Genomic DNA, 14995 nt, shown 5'->3' with positions numbered 1-14995 from the left:
TCTACCCCTAGCCCTCGGGTTAAACATTTTTAAAATGAGAGTTATAACTTTATTTTTATTTTTTTACTTTTTTTTGTTTTTTTTTGTGTTTTTTTTTTTTTTTGTGTTTTTTGTTTTTTTTTGAGTTTTTAAAACCAAACAATGCTATCCTATTGCTATGGCTATTTTCTAGCCAAGTATCAAAGCACACTACTATGCCAGATGAGATGACACTGAGTTATTGCCTAATAGAAATCCAACCCCTACTGAATTTTGCCACTTCGGCCTTTGCTATGGATATGTGCGCCACTAAGCGCAGAACACAGCGGTCGCAAGTCTCACTACAAATTGCTCAGAATTGGCAAGTACATGCACTGCAGAAACTACAGCCACCAGCAGATCAACCAGAAATCAAATATATAGAACGCTACTGTAGGCTTCAAGAAGCTGTTTGTATTCTCCTATGGCTATTTTCTAGCCAAGTATCAAAGGAAGCACAGTACTATGCCAGATGAGATGACACTGAGTTATTGCCTAATAGAAATCCAACCCCTACTGAATTTTGCCACTTCGGCCTTTGCTATGGATATGTGCGCCACTAAGCGCAGAACACAGCGGTCGCAAGTCTCACTACAAATTGCTCAGAATTGGCAAGTACATGCACTGCAGAAACTACAGCCACCAGCAGATCAACCAGAAATCAAATATATAGAACGCTACTGTAGGCTTCAAGAAGCTGTTTGTATTCTCCTATGGCTATTTTCTAGCCAAGTATCAAAGGAAGCACAGTACTATGCCAGATGAGATGACACTGAGTTATTGCCTAATAGAAATCCAACCCCTACTGAATTTTGCCACTTCGGCCTTTGCTATGGATATGTGCGCCACTAAGCGCAGAACACAGCGGTCGCAAGTCTCACTACAAATTGCTCAGAATTGGCAAGTACATGCACTGCAGAAACTACAGCCACCAGCAGATCAACCAGAAATCAAATATATAGAACGCTACTGTAGGCTTCAAGAAGCTGTTTGTATTCTCCTATGGCTATTTTCTAGCCAAGTATCAAAGGAAGCACAGTACTATGCCAGATGAGATGACACTGAGTTATTGCCTAATAGAAATCCAACCCCTACTGAATTTTGCCACTTCGGCCTTTGCTATGGATATGTGCGCCACTAAGCGCAGAACACAGCGGTCGCAAGTCTCACTACAAATTGCTCAGAATTGGCAAGTACATGCACTGCAGAAACTACAGCCACCAGCAGATCAACCAGAAATCAAATATATAGAACGCTACTGTAGGCTTCAAGAAGCTGTTTGTATTCTCCTATGGCTATTTTCTAGCCAAGTATCAAAGGAAGCACAGTACTATGCCAGATGAGATGACACTGAGTTATTGCCTAATAGAAATCCAACCCCTACTGAATTTTGCCACTTCGGCCTTTGCTATGGATATGTGCGCCACTAAGCGCAGAACACAGCGGTCGCAAGTCTCACTACAAATTGCTCAGAATTGGCAAGTACATGCACTGCAGAAACTACAGCCACCAGCAGATCAACCAGAAATCAAATATATAGAACGCTACTGTAGGCTTCAAGAAGCTGTTTGTATTCTCCTATGGCTATTTTCTAGCCAAGTATCAAAGGAAGCACAGTACTATGCCAGATGAGATGACACTGAGTTATTGCCTAATAGAAATCCAACCCCTACTGAATTTTGCCACTTCGGCCTTTGCTATGGATATGTGCGCCACTAAGCGCAGAACACAGCGGTCGCAAGTCTCACTACAAATTGCTCAGAATTGGCAAGTACATGCACTGCAGAAACTACAGCCACCAGCAGATCAACCAGAAATCAAATATATAGAACGCTACTGTAGGCTTCAAGAAGCTGTTTGTATTCTCCTATGGCTATTTTCTAGCCAAGTATCAAAGGAAGCACAGTACTATGCCAGATGAGATGACACTGAGTTATTGCCTAATAGAAATCCAACCCCTACTGAATTTTGCCACTTCGGCCTTTGCTATGGATATGTGCGCCACTAAGCGCAGAACACAGCGGTCGCAAGTCTCACTACAAATTGCTCAGAATTGGCAAGTACATGCACTGCAGAAACTACAGCCACCAGCAGATCAACCAGAAATCAAATATATAGAACGCTACTGTAGGCTTCAAGAAGCTGTTTGTATTCTCCTATGGCTATTTTCTAGCCAAGTATCAAAGGAAGCACAGTACTATGCCAGATGAGATGACACTGAGTTATTGCCTAATAGAAATCCAACCCCTACTGAATTTTCCCACTTCGGTCTTTGCTATGGATATGTGTGCCACTAAGAGCTAAACACAACGGTAGCAAGTCCCCCTGCTAATTCCTCACAAAATGGTAAAAGATGCAAATTAAAATAAAAAAAGTAGAACGTTATTGTAGCCCTAAGAAGGGCTGTTGGGTTCTTTGAGAATCACTCCTGCCTAACAGTAAGCTAATAGAACACCCTAACGCTTTCCCTGACCAGCAGCAGCTCTCTCCCTAGCGGCATCCAGAGACAGAATGATCCGAGCAGCGCGGCCAGCGGCTAGTCTATCCCAGGGTCACCTGATCTGGCCAGCCAACCACTGCTATCGACGTGTAAGGGTACCACGTCATGCTGGGTGGAGTGCAGAGTCTCCTGGCTTGTGATTGGCTCTGTTTCTGGCCGCCAAAAAGCAAAACGGCGGGAGCTGCCATTTTCTCGAGCGGGCGAAGTATTCGTCCGAGTAACGAGCAGTTTCGAGTACCCTAATGCTCGACCGAGCATCAAGCTCGGACGAGCATGTTCGCTCATCTCTAGTCTTAACCTGTTTCTGGGAGAACACATCTGTGAAGTCCAGGTATGAAGCGGGAAGCCCCTCCAGAGGCTTGGGAGGCAACATAGAAGACCAGTCTAGCACAGGGGCATGATGCTGCAACCAGGGGAAACCCAACAGAAAAGCGGAAGTGCTTTGGGGTTGCACAAACAAAGAAAGTCTCTCTTTATGTGAGGCACCAAATTGCAGGAGCAGGGTTTCCATGCAGAACCAGATGAGCACGGAGAGAATCTGGCCACTGACCAAGGCAATGGACAATGGTTTCTCGAGACCACCGGGAAGTGATGCTGGGAGACCAGGGCAGCGTCCACAAAGTTTGCTGTAGAGCTAGAATCCAGGAAAGCTAAAACGTGGATCTGTGTGCCGGTGCCAACGCTCAGGAACACAGGAATAGTCAGGCGTGGAGAAGCTTTGCTCACACCTGGGGGTTCTTTTCTCAAGAAGCCTAGGTACTGGCATTTCCTGGACGTTGGGGACAGACAGGACAAGATCCGATAAAGTGCTCTGGGCTGGCACAATACAGGCAGAGGATCTCCTGATGACGTCTGAATGCTCCTGTAGGGAGAGCCGGATTCTGTCCACCTGCAAAGGTTCCTCAGCAGACGATACAGGCAGAGGCTGGAGTGGCTTTTGGAAGGCAGGTGCCAAGCGAGGAAAATGTCTAACACGAGCTTGAGGGTGCTTGGAGCATAGTTCCTTGGCGCACTCCTTAAACCGAGCATCAATCTGAGTGGCCAGTGTAATGAGACGGCAGGTCACGAGCCGCTAGAGCAGTGGTGGTGAACCTATGGCACCGTTGCCATCACCCCAGGGCAGGGTTTCCAGACAGGACTTAAAGGACATCTACTATGAGGATGAAGAATTGTAAACCAAACACACTGACATACTGGTGTGTGCCCCCTCTGGTAGGGTCTTCTCTTCTTTTATCTTCATATTCCCTGTTTTGTTTTGTTTTTTTAAAAAAAAGGCTTTTAAAATTAAGCAAACAAGCTTAGGGAGATCCAGGCTCCATAGGTGTTAATGGAGCCTGTAGCCCCTTAGGCTCATTTGCTAAATTTTTAAAGACTTTTTTTTTAGTATAAACCAGGGCGTAAGAAAATATAAGAAGAACATATCCTGCCATAGGGGGCACGCTCCAGTATGTCAGGGTGCTTAGTTGGCAATCCATCTTCCTGGTGCTAGGTATGTCCTTTAAGGCCTCTTGCAGTCCCAGTAAGCCCAGGACCCTAGAAGGAAGCTACAATGATAATCCAAACTTCTTCTCCTTTCTACTGTATTGGTGTCCTCAGATGCTGATACAATTCAGACCTGGGAAAGAGCACGGAGTAATAAGTTACTGCTTAAATTGTTGCATTGGCACTTTGCCATATACATGAGTTTTGGTTGTAGTTTGGGCACTCGGTGTCTAAAAGGCTTGCCATCACTGAGCTAGAGCGTCTTTGAACTGTGCAGAGAGGGCTGCATCGTTCCAGGCAAGTTCAGAGGCCAGGGTGCGAAACTGAACTGCATACTCTCCCACAGACGAGTTGCCTTGGCGCAGGTTCAACAATGCAGTCTCGGCAGAGGAGGCCCATGCAGGTTCTTTGAACTTGAACTCTGACAGAAATGCCGTGAGAATAGAGGGGTAGCCCAGACCAGGGCCTTCCCGGAGAGGAGGCTGCGGATAAATGCCACTTTAGATTGCTCAGTGGAAAATACATATTATTGGCGCGCTGGCGCTTTATACGTTTGAAAGCTGACGCGCGGGCACCATAAGAGACAGGGAAGCGTGCGCCGGACTGCGGGAGCAGCAGAGACCGCCACTGGAGCCAGGAGAGGTGAGTTCCCCGGGGGCACTCGGAGGGACATCAGTGCGCCCGCGATCCGAGACCCATGACAGGGGATTTAAATGTCTGTCTGAAAGAGACTTCTTAGCCAGCCACTTAAGAGATTTTACTTCTGAACGTTTTTTTAAAAACTCTCCAACAATAAACCTGAACCCGGATGCTTCCATTGTATTGGCATCTTATATGATGATGCCAGAGACTATGGACAGATGAAGTTGGGCATGAAGAGAAGTTGAGAGGGGGGGTCTATGTTTTTTCAATTGTGCCTTTGAAGCTTTAGCTATATCCCTGGGGTGAGCCAATTTACAGCTTTTTTTTTTTTTTTTTTTTTACGAAAATCTGCAATTCATAACATCTGAAGCTAGAAAGGAGAGAATTCCTGTCCAGTGTTGGACTTTATTCCTGCTTGTTGATCTTATCTCATTCTTGGATGACATTCCACATGCAGATGTGCCCCTTGTAAAATGTGACTTTTCTTGTAGCTGACCACAGTAGTTCCTCAAAGCTGTAAAGTGTCTAGAATAGTATTTTGGGAGCTGGCTGCTGTGGGTATGAATAATCACAGTTCCTGTGTAGATTGTTCACACTGTTTTTTATTTAGCTGTATTTTGTAAAACAGTAATGGAGAGCAGTTAGATGTACTATAATCCATAGTTCATAGTTATGTATGGGTGTTGTTAAAGAGCTTGGTGGTGAAAACATATTAGGAACATGAGCCAACATGTTTGTCATTTCATTTCTTTAGAAGAGCCCTGCCCTGCAATCTACAACTGCTCTGACTAAAGTGCTTTCCTAACTTCAGTCACCTTTTTATTTAAGCTTTAACCATTTTTTCAAGTCAAATTCTGCCAATGCTTTCATCTATACCTGGTATGTTACATTATAATGTGTCAATGTAGGAAACAACTGGATGGTTGGAGATGTTAAGCAAAAAATGTGACATTCTGATACAAAACAGGTAAGGATAGAATTTTTCACTCTAAATCTAGTCTTTATAGATAAACATTGGTTTATCAGAGCTCGTACTTCAGTATTCTCACATATAAGCCGCTGCTGCTCTGCCAGGAATTGTGACTATTTTCCCCTTACACCGCCTAGCCATGCCTGAGTATGACCTATAGCCTATTGTAGAAATTGGCGCAAGCTACAGAACAGTTCTATGCCAGACAGGATTTAAAATTGTCCGACAGAATGTTCGAGAGGATAGAGGCAACCAGGACAGACACACTACCTGTATTTGAAGGTATTTAGAACCCATGGATCACTGCACAGGGTTCAACTACCCTTGAGAGGACTCTGACTTTGTCCCCTTAAGGACATTGGTAGATTACACATGGCTCACCAATATGCATGCTTGTTACCACTCTCACCTTTAGCGACCACCTAAACAGATCTTGTACTAACTCCATTCTTTGCTTTTAATTCAATAAAATCTTGTTGAAACTAAAATTGTCTGACAGCAGTTATCCACCGGATAAAAGGAGCCCGTAGACTTTCAATATACCCAGCACTTGTAGGGGGCAGTGTTAACATCATACTGTGGTGCATTGCGATATATCCCCCCCCCCCCCCCAACTAAAAGAACTGTCTAATGAGAGCATGTTAACATTATAGGGGGCTCACATACTCAAAATTCCTCTGAAGGTCAAAACATGGAGTCACAATGTAAAAGTGATTCTTTGTGTACGTGAGCTATCCCCATGCTCTAATGATGATGCCAATTAATACCAGAACAGCAAGTACAGCGTCCTGGTGGAATCAGCTGTTTCGCCAAGTCTACTGATGGCTTACTGAGCATTGTTTATGATTTTTTTAATGGATTTTATAAGGTCACATGCCTATATAGCTCAATTGACTTTTTGATATAGATACAGTAGAAAAATACAGTAGCATATACAACATGTAGGGTTTATCTGCTTATGATGTTTGTTTTGGCCATAGGATGCAATTGTAAGCAAATAAAGACATCTAAAGAAATTTTACCTATTTAAAAGGTCAAACTAGTGTTCTCTGCAAATCCAGAGCAAGGGTGTGCACCTAGAGATATATAAACAGAAAAGTACTAGTTCTCTTAAAGTGAATAACTTATCCTTAGGACACCCCTTCCCTGCCATAGGCTCCCAGCTTTCTCATATGTATGGGGGGCTTCAAACCTTTAAGGTGCTTTTGCGTGTACAGATATTTTAAAAATTTAAAGTCCAGTCAGAACAAGCAAGGTTAATTGTTTTGTGTTTATTTGGGTTGAATTACTTCTCATGTTTCCTGTCTGATCATCTGTTATCTGTTATCATCAAGACCTTGCTGTTTCCCATAATAGAGTTGTCTTCCAGATGCAGCTTAACCCCTTTATCACCAACACTAGTTTTCAGCTCAATGACCAGAATCGATTTTTCAAATCTGCCCTATGTCACGATAATTGGATATAACCTCAGAAGGCTTTAACATATCCTGGTGATTTTGAGACTGTTTTCTCGTGACACATTGTACGTCATGTTAGTTACAAAATGTAAGTGATAAGTTTTCCGTTTTGTTCGGAAAAAAAGTGAAAATTTGGCAAAAGTTTGTCAAAATTCTTCATTTTCCAAGTTTGAAATGTTCTGCTTTCCAGACAGGAAGTAAAACTACCCAAAAAGCTTGATAATTAACATTTACGGAATGTCTGCTTTATGTTGAGATGATATTTTATGCATCCTCTCATTTTTCGAGGATGTTATGAGGCGCAGAACTTTAGGTGCCATTTTTCTCATTTTTATGAAAATTGCCAAAACTCACAGTTTAAGGGACAACTCAGCTTCCAAGTGACTTTGAAAGGCCTAAATAATAGTAAAACCCCATAAATTAGGCCACTATAGAAACGTCACCCCTCAACGTGTGTAAAACAACTTCTATTAAGTCTATTAACCATATAAGTGTTTCACATGGGTTAAATCAATATGGACCTGCGATTTAGAAACTTTAGAATTTTTTTTGGAAAGTACATTAATTTAGGCCAAAACTGACAGTTTCAGAATAAATTAAATGATGAAACGCACTGCAAAATTTGATGCCCAATTCCTCCCGAGTGTAGCGATACCGCGATACCCCATATGTGGTGGCGTCCTGCTGTATGGGCGCACGGCCGGGCATCGAATGAAAGCAGTGCCATTCACAGCAGATTTGTATTGTCACATTGTACAACCTACAATTTTTTTGGTAATGCGAACATATGAGGCTTATTATTTACTGGATGATATACAATGTATATATAATTCATTTTGGGAGTCTAAAGCTTATTCATGAGATTTTATTAACTATTTCAAGGGGGACACAAACAAAATCATCAATTTTTATTTTGGATTTTTAGCATTCTTTTTCCCCCACTCACCGTAATGTAAAAATAATATTTTATCTTTATTCTCTGGTTCACTACGACTGCGGTGATACCTCATTTATATAGTTTTTCTAATCTTTGCTCAATTTTCCTGAGCAAAACCAATATTGGAGAAAATCGCATTGTTTTTACTATTGACAAATTTTTAGGGCCATAACTTCTGTATTTTTCTGTTGTCAGATCTTGTTGAGGGCTTATTTTTTGCGAAAAGAGTTGTTGTTTTCAGTCGTATCATATTAGGGAACGTAACTTTTTTGGATCACTTTTTAGAACATTTTTAGTGATGGTGTTTGATGAAAAATTGTATATTATGGGAAGTTTTTCGAGTTTTTTTTTAATATGGTTCACTGAGCGTGTTCAATATTGATTTATATTTATTGTACAGATTGATACGGACGCTGTGATACCAAATATGTACGTGTTTTTGTGTTTTATATACTTTATTTGCATTTTATGTGTAACTGGGGAGATTATGGGACTTTTATTTTATTTAATTATTTAATGATATTATAAAATGACTAAAGCTTTTTTTCTTAACTTTTTTACATTTTCTACTTCTTGGCTTGAACAAGCGATCGTCCGATCGCTTGTTCAAGACTTTACACTGCAATACACTTGTATTGCAGTGCATAGTGTTAGTAACTGAGCATGCTGAGCATGCCCAGTTACATACAGCCGGGTTCTGCCAGGAGGCGGAACCCGGCACAGCGAGGAGCCGACAGCCTCGGGTCACTCGTTGGAACCCGGGGCAGCGGCGGGAGGGATCGGATCCCCCGGTAAGCACCCATATGTGGTGGTAACTGCTGTATGGGCGCACGGCTGGGCATAGGATGAATGGAAGCGCCCTTCACAGCAGATTTGTATTGTCACATTGTACGACCTATAAATTTTTATTTTTTTTGGTAATGCGAACATATGAGGCTTATTATGTACGGGATGAGATACAATGTATATATAATTCATTTTGGGAGTCTAAAGCTTATTCATGAGATTTTATTAACTATTAAAAGGGGGACACAAACAAAATCATCAATTTTTATTTGGGATTTTTAGCATTTTTTTTCCCCTTTTCCCGTATTGTAAAAATAATATTTTATCTTTATTCTCTGGTTCACTACGATTGCGGTGATACCTCATTTATATAGTTTTTCTCATCTTTGCTCAATTTTCCTGAGCAAAACCAATATTGGAGAAAATCGCATTGTTTTTACTATTGACAAATTTTTAGGGCCATAACTTCTGTATTTTTCCATTGGCAGATCTGGTTGAGGGCTTATTTTTTGCGAAAAGAGTTGTTCTTTTCAGTCGTATCATATTATGGAATGTAACTTTTTTTGATCACTTTTTAGAAAATTTTTAGTGATGGTGTTTGATGAAAAATTGTATATTACGGGAAGTTTTTCGAGTTTTTTTTTTTTACGTCATTCACCGAGCGGGTTCAATATTGATTTAGATTTATTGTACAGATTGATACAGATGTGGTGATACCAAATATGTATGTGTTTTTGTGTTTTATATACTTTATTTGCATTTTATGGAACTTTTATTTTTGTGTTTTATATACTTTATTTGCATTTTATGGGACTTTTATTTTATTTATTTATTTAATTATATTCTAAAATAACTAAATCTTTTTTTTTAACTTTTTTACATTTATACTTCTTGGCTTGAACAAGCGATCATCCGATCGCTTGTTCAAGCCCTTACACTGCAATACACTTGTATTGCAGTGTATAGTGTAAGTAACTGAGCATGCTGAGCATGCTCAGTTACACACAGCCGAGTCCTGCCAGGAGGCGGAACCCGGCACAGAGAGGAGCTGATAGCCTCGGGTAACTCGTCGGAACCGGGGGCTGAGGCAGGAGGGATCGGATCCCCCGGTAAGCACACCGGGGGTTCCGATCCATGGTGTGGTGTGGACATGTGGTCATGCTTGACCGCGGCGTGTAAGGGGTTAAACACCCGGGATCAAGTTTTTCTGACACTGACACTAACCTAACCCGATGTCCCAAAATCTTCTTCTGACGCGCCGCCGTAGAAAGGCGTCGCGTCAGAAGAAGTACCCTTAATGACCGCCGTAAAAAGCCGATACGGCGGTCATTAAGGGGTCAAACACCATGGTGCAAACTAATGGAAGTAATAAATGGGAGCTGCAGTAAGATGACAGGAACACTACACAGAGAACAGTGCTGCCTGCTTCCCATTCCTTTCTCCTCTTTTCGGATTTGATATTGAGTGACTATTTAGGGATGGGTCATATATATTTTTAGCTTGAAAAACCCCTTTAGCCCATCGACCTTTCTTTGCAGGCCGCGTGTCATCAACGGATGACACACACCTGCACAGGCCGCTACATGGGCAAGAATAGGACTCACACTATCCTTTGCATACGCTCAGCTCATGCATGGGGCATGGAATCCACAGTTATGTGAGTAAGCCCATAGAAGAGAATGGGGATGTGTGCTAGCTGTAGTTGTGTGCAGGCAGCCTCACATATTGTTGAAACATGGCAGATTTTTTTTTGTAGAAAATTCCTCAATTCCCCTATCAAAATTGCAAAAAATCATAACACAGGTTATAACCTGACTTCAATCTTCTATACACATTCTGTATTACAGTGATTTCATTCACCTTCATTTAATCTGCCTTACATGTTTTGTGGTTAATGATATCATTAATAGTGGCTCTTACACAATTCATCCATTGTCCTGGGAATGAAAGATGCAAGAGATGTGTTTTTTAAAGCTGCATACTTCCTCATCTGTACAACATTCACTTTGGAGGAAATTTGATTTTGGTAAAACATTTTAAAATTGATATATATTCATTTACATACCCTATTTACAATGACTTGGGAACAAACAGAAATTAAAGCATTATAAAATGTCATACATTCTCTCCGTTACTTATGCCAAATTATCTGAATCATGATTACAACTTAAATATGTTAGGTATCCCTGCATCCTAAAACGCCCACCCTGGGGTGGCTCCAGGTTAGCCACAGGGCCGTGTGCATAAACTGACCTGGAGTTGGCGCACTTGAAGCAAGAATAGAAGCTGGCTACACACTGCACCGGGCTGGCTGTCTATATACTACAGGGGGCTGGCTATATACCACAGGGTGCTAGCTGTATACTACAGGGGGCTAGCTGTAGACTAAAGGGGGCTAGCTATATACTGCAGGGTGCTTGCTATATTCTACAGGGGGCTACCTTGTACTACAGGGGTTTGGCAACATAGTACTGGGGGCTTGCTATATACTACAGGGGCCTGGCTGACCATATACTACAGGAGGTGGCTATACAATACAGGGGGCTGGCTATACACTACAGGGGCTAGCTATATCCTACTGGGGGCTGGCTATTTACCATTGGGGCCCCACTGGCTATATACCACTGGGGGCTGGCTGGCTATATACTACTGGGGGCTTGCTGTCTATATACTTGGGAGGCTGTGACCAATGCATTTTCCATTCTAGGCTTATACACGAGTCAATTGATTTTCCCGGTTTTTGGTTGTAAAATTAGGTGCCTCGGCTTATACTCGATCGGCTTATAGTCGAGTAAATACGGTACGTTGAGATTTTTTTTATGTGTACAATACACCTTTAGAAATTCGATATTTCCATGATCTTACACACTAAAAAAACAGGGATGTGTCCAGTGCATTAACGACTGAAAACTGTATTACTGTATTTGGAATATTTTTTACAGCTTCCCGGTGCAATGTTTAGAATATTAAGTGGTACCAGTAGGAAGTACATTTTGGTACTAAAAATAAAGAAGTTATAGCTTTTGAAAAATTAGGTGTATAAAACTGTATATGTGGAAAACATAATTAGTATTTCCTCCAGTTTAGAAGAGGAGACAACCTAAACAACACACTTTGAGATAGAACCAGTATACAACTCCTATGTATGGAGGAGCTAAAACATAAAGTATTATTAAAATAAATGGTGTACAGCTAACATTTTTACAGTGTTGTTTTATTTAAAAAAAAGGGGTTTTAAATGACTTAGCAGTACAACACTTGAACTATACTAGCAATCAGAAATTAGTGATTGCATACAATTGGAATTAATTATTGATATACATGTACATAGAATATAATAAATAAACATCCTGTTTTGGGGTGAAAAAACCCACTTAATCTATTCCTTAAACATGTGGTGACTGGATTCTCCGAGTTGGGATTTCCCAAAGGCATGTGTAGCAAGACACTCAATGATCCTTAGGGGAAATTCCTATTATGTGATCCCCACCTCCTGTCTGCACAGGATAAAAGCACTCAGCAGCAGTTTTAAGAGCAGAAGTGTTGGGACACAGATAGAAGCCACAGTTGAAACCAAAGACAGAGGAAGCACATTCCTAAGCATGAAAACAATCATGACTACCCTTTCACTGCTGGCGGTCTGCCTGACATACATTTCACTTTCAGAAGGTAAGATCTTACTTACAGTGATAGGAAGTAAGTTATACACAGCCAGGTTCTGATCTACTATGGATGATACTGTAGCACTGTAGAATGCTAAATTGTATCTTTAATATTCATATATTTTAATTCATTACAGGAATGCCATTAAAAAGGGTTGCAGAGCTTAGATGTCAATGTGTGAAAACAGAACGTGCAGTAATACCTTTAAAGCAAATCCTGAACTTTGAAATAATCCGTAAAGGTCCACACTGCAGGCATTTGGAGGTTATGTAAGTAGTAGTCTCAGTTTTTCTATAATGTTATCTAAACTATAATCTTGTAATCGATAAGAATAAGTGCACATTATCAGGACATGCTCCAAACAAAACTCAGATTCCTGCTAATTTGTATGTTGATTTACACATATATTAACTAAATTGCTAAAAAGTTGAGGTGTATCAGCGTCTTTAAAATGCCCAGCGAAATCAAGAACATCACCACATTTGTATCCAAACAAAACAATATTATTCTATTTATGTTACCAAAGTGTATAAGGGCAAGGATACAATTGAAATTTGTTCAGCCACATCCAGTGAATACATTTTGCCAATATTTTATGACAAAATTATTAGTTAGTGACTATAGGCAAAATTTGTTAATTGGATGTGTTCAGCCACATTCGTGTATTCTAACCCTTAAGGTATAAAGGTGTGTGAGTTTGTTATAATAATGTATCATGTCACATCATGTCTGTATGCATATTAATTAACTTGATCTATTAATCCACAGTGCCCTAATAAAAACCCGTAAAGAAACTAGTCAAGAAGTATGTTTAGATCCCACCGCTCCATGGGTCAAGAAGATCATTGACAGAGTTTTGGATTCGTAAGTAGACATTTTAATATTTATTATTTTTGCTTGGAAAATTCTTGATCCCTCAGACTCTCAATGATCACATTTTTAAACGATTTTTAAAAGCAGCAATGTGCCTAACTGTAAATAATAAAAGTGGAAAAGTAAAACCACATTTACCATTATTTTGTGGAACCAATACTAAACAGGGCTTTTTTTCCTTTTCAAATTCAGGTCGAAGACTTCAGCATCTACCAAATAAAACACCCTTTTAAAGCTATAAATCTTCTGATGTCTGGAATGAAGGAATTTATCTGTAGATTAGGAATATACATATGAAAATACCTAAAGAGACCCACCTAGCTGCTGGAGAGGACATTATCTACTATGTAGATCACCAAATTGTCCAAATAAAAATGAATGGAAAGCTTATATGAAGCTACCTCATATAATCTTTTGACCTCTTTTTTAAAATATGGACAGTAGCTACAAAGGTGTATTTAAACTGGTAGCATGAAACATATTAAGGAGTATAAGAGTACCCAGATTTTAACTGACAATAATGTATTAAAGAACATAGAAATGTTTTAGTTTCTTCCAAAGTATTTGTCCTGTTACAAACATGTCAGTATTAAATCCATTGTGTCATTTTTAAGCTGTAGGATATTTTAAAAATATTTTTAAATCTTTGTAATATATACTGTAACAACATTAAAATTACTGTAAATGTTATTTATTTCTCCAATAAGTTTTTCTGTAATCTGTCTAATCTTTTAAATTATTAATATTTCAGTATCAAATCATTCTAGCCATGTTTTCTATTTTTTTTAAATTTATTGTGTTATCAATATTTGTTTAAATAAAATATTTTTTAATAAAATTTTGTTCTTAAATGGATTTGTAAGTGTGTTAGGAGTTGCTTTACCTAGCACAGAGTACTTGTCATGCTTGTCTAGGGGTTTCTATGGAGTCCAGGGTCTCTACCAAATAGTGTCCCTCCATATTGTCTCTGCTGCATTACATGTAGGCTATGGTGGCACAGGACTGGCAGAATTAGAGTACAATAAAGAATAGAATATTTTGTTTGTTTATGTACTCCATGATCTGATAGCACTGCAGATTATGATGGACTATATAAAGAATAATTATTATTCCTCCTTTCTACCCTATCACTACTTGCCACACCACCCTTCTCATGACTCCGTTACAGAGGTATCACCTTTTATTTGCCACTGCTCTGTCTGCTAGCAAAAAAACAATTGGGAGGGATTTATCATGACTAGCATGGAGCATTGAGCACCAGTCATGATATACCCCAATTGGCACACAATGCGCAAATTTTCTGTGCCTGTATTACTTTGTCACATGGGCCTGGCATGGAATTGCGCTAAAACTTGTGATGGACTGAGAAACCCCACCTTGTTACACCCAGTTGGTGTAGGATAGAAAAAGGAATTGTGGCTTATATACCTGAAATGATCGTACTTGTAGTCCTAGTAGTTCTCTTCACCGATCATTCCTGGGATGCCCATTATCTCCTTCTGTCCGGTACCGGATGTAGCCTTTCGTTTCATAATTTTGTTTTTAACTTATTTAAATATCTATTTATACTTTTTATGGTAATTTGTATTTTTATATATGCTTCATTATGCATTTGTTGTCTGTTTCTAAGAGGAATTCTACTGCGACTTATTTCATGTCTAAATCAC

General features: G+C 40.0%; 1 protein-coding gene across 1 annotated transcript in view; it reads left to right on the top strand.

Annotated features, from left to right (window-relative positions):
- Positions 1-14093, top strand: part of LOC140070348 (uncharacterized) — a 92905-nt gene extending 78812 nt beyond the window's left edge. Inside the window, exons 4-7 of the mRNA XM_072116781.1 lie at positions 12298-12461; positions 12592-12724; positions 13224-13319; positions 13521-14093. Of these exons, the coding sequence (XP_071972882.1) occupies positions 12298-12461; positions 12592-12724; positions 13224-13319; positions 13521-13548 (421 nt within the window). The 3' untranslated portion in view covers positions 13549-14093. The remainder of the gene's footprint in view (positions 1-12297; positions 12462-12591; positions 12725-13223; positions 13320-13520) is intronic.
- Positions 14094-14995: the final 902 nt, after the last annotated feature.

Source organism: Engystomops pustulosus, chromosome 1 (genome assembly GCF_040894005.1).
Source record: "Engystomops pustulosus chromosome 1, aEngPut4.maternal, whole genome shotgun sequence".
Taxonomy (NCBI): domain Eukaryota; kingdom Metazoa; phylum Chordata; class Amphibia; order Anura; family Leptodactylidae; genus Engystomops; species Engystomops pustulosus.
Note: the sequence above shows the minus strand (reverse complement) of the source record. Positions and strands in the feature narration are given on the sequence as shown.